Source organism: Cyphomyrmex costatus, unplaced genomic scaffold (assembly GCF_001594065.2).
Source record: "Cyphomyrmex costatus isolate MS0001 unplaced genomic scaffold, Ccosl1.0 scaffold344, whole genome shotgun sequence".
Taxonomy (NCBI): Eukaryota; Metazoa; Arthropoda; class Insecta; order Hymenoptera; family Formicidae; genus Cyphomyrmex; species Cyphomyrmex costatus.
In genome coordinates this window covers 360,575-367,626 of record NW_017277600.1, presented here as the reverse complement: position 1 = coordinate 367,626, position 7,052 = coordinate 360,575, and the positions used below count along the sequence as shown (strand labels likewise).

The 7,052-nt window shown below is 32.7% G+C and overlaps 1 protein-coding gene across 2 annotated transcripts; it reads right to left on the bottom strand.

The window, feature by feature from the left end:
- Window positions 1-1,980: 1,980 nt before the first annotated feature.
- FucT6 (alpha-(1,6)-fucosyltransferase 8) lies at window positions 1,981-5,500 on the bottom strand. 2 transcript variants are annotated; one of them, XM_018542736.1, is made up of 6 exons: window positions 5,205-5,500; window positions 3,980-4,258; window positions 3,686-3,859; window positions 3,387-3,605; window positions 3,207-3,288; window positions 1,981-3,132 (listed from the first exon to the last, which is right to left on the bottom strand). In XM_018542736.1, the coding sequence occupies exons 2-6, from the start codon at window positions 4,213-4,215 to the stop codon at window positions 2,071-2,073; spliced, it is 1,773 nt and encodes a 590-aa protein (XP_018398238.1). In that variant the 5' UTR covers window positions 4,216-4,258; window positions 5,205-5,500; the 3' UTR covers window positions 1,981-2,070. The 2 variants fall into 2 exon arrangements, with proteins under 2 accessions (XP_018398238.1, XP_018398239.1); XM_018542737.1 differs by lacking the exon at window positions 5,205-5,500 and adding an exon at window positions 4,436-4,479.
- Window positions 5,501-7,052: the final 1,552 nt, after the last annotated feature.

The following is a 7,052-nucleotide window of genomic DNA, read 5'->3' as shown; positions in this document are numbered from 1 at the left end:
ATGATTCTTGTTGCTTGCTTTCACTATTGAAATTAATTTATATCGTATTTTTAAAATTTTTTAAGTTGAAAAGAATATGAGATTGCTTCTCTTTATATAGCATAAGGAATTTAAAATGTTATAAGCTCTGTAACTACATGCCATTTTTGAGAACTATGTTTTTTTAATTCATAATAATTCATTTTATTATTCTGTGAATAAAAATATCACGATGTTTATCAAAAAATGAATAGTTTATGAGATATTTGTTATTATGTCAAAATGTGTCAGAATAAAATATAATAAATTTTGCGAACTATTAATTTTTCGATATATCTACCTCAGTACTTACGTATGCAAAATAATTAGGGAAATCAGTTATGTAAAGAAAGACCATTCCATTATAAAAAAAAAAAAAAAAAAAAAAAAAGTGGAAACGATCTCCATGTGATTTTGAAAAGATTTATTTCCCTTAAAATCGTACAACTTTTGTTTGAACATATTTGTGATTCGATGCATAATTTGCAGGGGTAACAGTTCGTAACATTTTAAATCCTTGTAGCTTACATGCACGACTAAAAGCAATTACTAATGTAATTTTCTTTATAAATAAATAATTAAAAAAAAATTATGTTAGTGTACATGAATTATTATCAATAATCATCTGTTGTGTGTATAAAGTGTTGTAATACAGAAATGAATTGGCAATATAATACAAAATTTTGACTTTTTTTTTTACAAAAGTCGCAGTACTATAATTAAAATTTATCAAATATTTCAGAACATAATGTGTATATAAATGTGTGTTTTAAGATTATTCCTACTTAAAACAACTTATTTTACGGTTTTTAACATTAAAAAAATACAGTATATTTCATGAATTAAATATTTATTAATCAAAATCAAATTCGAATTTTATAATAACAATTCTCGTTTACGGTTTGCGTATAAAATATATTACAATATGCATACAAGAGGAAAGTTCTGTATTAAAGATAGGCCTCAAGCCTAGCTCAATGTCATACACGCGAGTGTCTTATTATATACATACACGTACATACATATGTAAAATGTCATATATACATACATATATGTATACATATACGTATATTATATTATATATGATGTATTTACATGGCATAATACATTAAGCTAGAACTGTTTAAACGATACATATATGTAAAATATACAGAATGTTCCAAAAGTCTGTATATTTTAGCGACACATTACGAATTTTATCTATTTCATCAAAATATACAACACCTCATTGGAACATCCTATATTATACAATTCGATTGTTATGACAAACATTGATACAAGTTATACACTGGTGATTTCAGGATTTTATTTACAAAGTATAAAGGAGCGCGCAATAAATGAGAAATTTCTACATTATTACGTATTTTCCAGAGACATTAAATTTCAGTCCATCAATGTAAATAATGTTTCACGATACTGCGTTGGCACAAACCTCAGCTATTTCAATACGCGCAATAATAACTTTTTTCAGTCTATCATATTTATATTATGTACATATGGAACAAATTTGATTTGCCGATAAAATATTGAAATATTATATATTTCGAATAATTATATTTCCAAATATAATGATTCAGCATGACCAATCTCTTTTAATTAAATCTTTTTGATTAAAGTAACAATCATATTTCATAACTTCAATGAAAATATATTTAAAATATTGCAATACTGCATTACTATATATTGCAAACGTATTTACCTTATCCATAGATATTATATCTATACAGTATTATTAATTTATACTACAGTTTCATATAAAAGGAATCTCTTAAATGTTTGAAGAATGGCGTCTTCTTTATTCGAGCCCGTTATATTCGAGAACAATCACACTTGGAATTTTTCTAAAATCCAACATAATCATGTACAACAGATACTATCTCTTATTTGACAAGTCATGACATTTGTGATAATTTACAAGCATTAAAATCGTAATTTACAGTAGCAAAATATATACATGTCATCTTTGCTAATATCTTAAGAAATTGATCTAAAGAAATAACGATTTACTTGAAACTTCACTGTTAAACAATGACTTGGCTCGGCCATTCTGATTTAATCTTCTTTATTTTCCAGCAAAGGAATATTCGAATACTTGGGAAAATCTACAGCATCAACGGGATTTTTAACTTTGAAACTGGGGAATAATCCTGTCATGCTAGTTCTGGTGTTGTAGCCTTTAGAGAAACCATCCCAATGGTTACCAAACACATCGATCAAGTCTCCGACTTTTAACTCTAATTCCCCGTTCTTTCTCGGTTTGTGATCCAAAATAGCAACGTGGGGATGTGGATTTTGTCCTCCGTAATAATATATATCGTCGAGGGATGCAAATCTATCATATGCGTCCGTGTAAAACGTTTGCATTAACTCGTATGCGACGCGACATACTTGAGAACTGAACGTACACACCAAATAATCGCATTCCGACAAAAGATGGATATCGATAATTATTCCCTGCAACGAGGTATCCGAGTATCGTTTCGCTACGGATGCCGTCTCCGCGATTTCTGGATCACCTATTATCTCGTAATTCGGATAACGTTTTCTAGCTGTCGTTATCACTTTCGGATCGTCGCTAGCTAAAAAAACTCTCCTCGCATCCGGTTTGGTTTCAAGTTCATCAAAATATTGTTCAACTTTAACCATGTATTCGTCTATGTCATGATAAGCTGCTTCTGTACCTACTTTATCGGTTCTGCGCACATGAATACCGACGATAGGTTTCTTAAAATTAAGCCTCTCTTTCGCGTTCTCCAGCATTCTCTTTACGTGATCCTGAGGTCTCATCAAGTATTTTAATACTTGTCCTACCCACCAAACTAAAGGATGACCGTGAATCTTCTCTAATCTCGGCGCTAAATCTGCAGGTACACTGGGTGGCTGGAATCTTGGCTTAGGATAAACGTTGTCTACAATTGGTAGAGATATTACTTGTTTAGAGGGATCTCCAGGCCAATTAGAATGTGAAGCACCAGTTGTAGATAAACAAGTGTCGCTAAGAGGTTTAAAAACAGATTCCCAACCATCCTTGTGATACCTCCACCCTTTAGATTTCATTATTAGGGTCCTTTCTGTACCATAAGCCACTAAGAAGCAATATGTGATGTGATGAATCTGCAAAGAAATATACATACTTAGATTTTATTTGGTCATTTAATGACTTAATAACTACAATTTAATGTTCTTACCTGACATCCGAAACCGCAACCTTTATTTAAACTACATATTAGCTTCTTCGCCTTATTACAATCAGTAGGATTTTGTAGATGTCTTTAAAGAGTAAATATGAGATAGATTAGTAAGACTAGAATAGTTTAATTTTGAAATCTTAAATACTTAGATTAAATTATATATCAGGGTTGCATTACCTAAATCTTCTCTGAACAAGATCGGATAAATCTTTAGCTTCCTTTTCTCGCCATTCATCATAACCATCTGATTTCTTCAATTTATCGACATTTATTATAAGTGACTTTTTGTGCTCCCATGCATTTTTTATCACATCTTGTATCTCTTTTTCTCTTTGGTCATATGTGAATTCATCAATGTGCTTCTTGAATTTATTCAATTCAGCGTTAATATAATACCTGTAGTATAAAACTAAGCACGTAATCTTTCATGTAACATGTAAAGCATAATTTGTATCAATTTTGATAATCATATTTACCACATCTCCTGAATATCATTCCTCAATCGTCGTCGCAGTTCCTCGTATTCTAAGGAAGGAACACCATGCTTTGATCCATCTTGATGATCTATCAGATCATAATAGACTGATGCTTTCTCGAGCTTATCTTGTACGGAGCCTAAATGGTCCCCTTGTATAGATTTCGACCCTTCTCTGGAAATTATGTTAGCCTATACAATAAAAAGATCGCAGTACTCTGTATCTCAAATGTCATATTTTTAGCATCACTGAATTTTTCCCGTTTCATGTACGCAATATGTTGTGCAAACGTACCCTAATATAAAATTCTTTAATGCGTCATTCTGCTTCTTTAGAATTTCAAAATCGTTAACCATTTGTGTTAGGCGTTGTGTGTTCTCTTTATTGGCAGTGTCAGCATCGCGGCTTGACAATGAGTTGGACTTAAATATATGAACCATGGATATAATCAGTACTAAAAACCACACGGATAGCAATGCTATGCCGAGTTTTCCTAACCAGCCAGGTCGTCCGGAACAAATTGATGCCATTTTGAATAGTTGTTTCTATCTGCGATGTGTCACATTACAAAATCTATAAATATAATAGATAATATCAAGTTGGTATATATGAGGAAGATATTTTATTTATGTATTTAAACGTTGTACAGGATGTTTTTAATATGAAACATGACAGTATAACACAACAGTGAATCATTACATCCTTATTGTTTGTCAATGTTAAACAAAAGTAAAATGATCATCATATTACACTGTAGAGCTGTTACTTTTCCATACACCTGGACTGAACTTGCATTGTTCATCTTTTGTTTTCTTCTTTCTAATGTGAAAAGATAAAGAAGAAAAAGATGAAATTGTACAAGAAGTTCAGAACTGAGAAAAAGAATTCTGACTTGGTATCTCTTGCTAGAAAGCACTAACAGTTTCTATCCTAAGGCTGCTTTCTTTTTAGGAGACAGTCAAAACGTTATTCTAGCCTTTTTGATATTCAATGAATAACAAAGGTACATACAACACAGTACTTATGTCGATTGTCTCGTATAAGGAAAGTAGTCTAAGTAATAGTAATTCCAGTGTTCTCAAATGATATATGCTACTTACAAAATCTAAATACGAATCACTTCCTGGAGAAATAAATAATTACACGAATGTTATTCAATATGAAAAAATAATTTCTTGACATTCCGGAGATCTCGATCACGACGTAATTGTTTGTTATTTGCACGTGTTCCGCTGAAACTATTATTATACCAATGATCGTCGCGAGGCAGGAAAATTGATGAATAAACACGAGTTGATTTCGAGACGCAAACGAGCCAACGGAGCGAATCAGCGTTAATTACTTCCGTTACATGCGACCGCTTCATGATCAGTCGCGATCATTCCAATCTGTTCCAACCTCTGCATCATATTTTCGATCCTTTCCGTATGTGGACACGCACGCAAATAACGCGAAAAGCAAAACAGATCGGTGACTATTACGGGTAATTGCGAAAATATATCAGAAGTGCGTAACGTACCATTTCAAGATCGGAGGGTTAAGGGTTAACCGAGACGTCGACACCGCCACGATCTCCGATGGCGCAGGTACGCGAGAGGGATCTCACGCCGATCGTGGCCGATCGTTCGAAGACGCTCGGTAACGTCGCCGCGCGCGCGCTAACGTCATCCAAGTCTCGGGAGACGGAGACTCCAAGTGGGAAGTGGAATATCAATTACCGGTTTCGATCTCCGGCCTCCTCGTGCGGCGATCCGGTCCAACCACTTTTTCGCGCTCAAGTATCGGCGCAGTCGGCCGCTCGCCGCGCGACTCGCTGACTTATGAAAGACGGCACGGTGATTATCTATCATCTGTCTACTATTGCGTGATGAACGCACGAATAGAGACGTCCCGTCCGCTGTGCCACTTGTTCTTTACTTTTGATTCCCTCCCATTCCCGCGCTACTCTAATAATGCTTGAAAAGTCGGGTTAGGGAGGGCTGGCTATACCGCGCGTTCAACGCCAGGGTGATTTTGGCTGAAACTCCGATTTACTTGGCAGATGATTAATTCGACAGGTGGAATTGCAAAATGTCTGGCTCTCTGTATATTCTTAATTTCTAATTTAATCCTTCATTCTTACCTTTTCTACTCGATCATATGTATCAAATAAAAAAATTCTATTCTTTTGTAGGCGCCAAATATATAATAACCAAATATATAATAACGAGAGATTTTTTAGAATTTCGTTTGAAACTTCTTAAACGATGCATTTTTCAATATATATGTATATTATTATATATTTTGATGATTATATTGTCGTAAGTACAGGCATTGATGCGCATTAAAAATGATCGTTTCATATCAATACATTTGTCATATTATTTTTTTATTCATAATGAAACATAAATTTCACGATCTGTATACTTTTTTCTTCCCAAAAAGACTCTGACAAAAAGTATGAAATATATAATATCTACGTTTTCTGATGCATATATATATGTATATACCTATAATGATATTATATGTATATTATTATATAGTATTATATATATTATAAATTTCCAACGAATTATATAACTACGAAATATCTGCGAAGTCAAAAATGATCAATAATATCAGCGCTCCAACGTTTCAATATTATTTAGTGCATTTTATAAAAAAAAAAATCATACAAATTGTTACAATTTATCTTTTTTGTTATTTTGGTAATATTTTTTCGTATAAGGATATTTCGAATTTCGTTTGTTACGAAACAGACGCAGATGCATCGCAGAGTCGTTCCTCTACTTTTCATGCGATTGCCGTCGTCTAGAAGTCGGATCTTCCCACGCGCGAAAAATTATTTCGTAAAATGTCGTCTGGGAAAGTCGACTCGACGAGGTTTGTCGTAACGCATCAAATATTGCGTTACTCGAGTGCCAGGATCGCGGGTTCGGTGATTTCGCTTCGAACAACGATCGACAAGTTTTTGTACATTTCATGTTGTTTTCTTATTATATCGTAAGAACAGTTGGCACACGATGTTTCAAGGTGTATAAATTCATACGTAAATGTAATGAATTATTTATTATTTTATTTATTAATATAGTATATAAAATAATATTTGTTGTTATAGTATAATTAATCATAACTATAATAAATAAGTAATAAATAATATAATACAATATAATAATAATATTTACATATTTATAATATGCATATACGTAGGTATAATAATTTATATATTCCAATAATAAAGTTGCGTTTTTTTTCTATACACCAAAAATAATCGACACCTTGTGATACGAGGGCAACTTGAAAAGTTTCTTAAGTCAGAAAGAAAATATTTTTTCGGAAGTTTTATTTTATTTTTTAATATATCTCCCTTTAAGGGTCGACAGGTCGA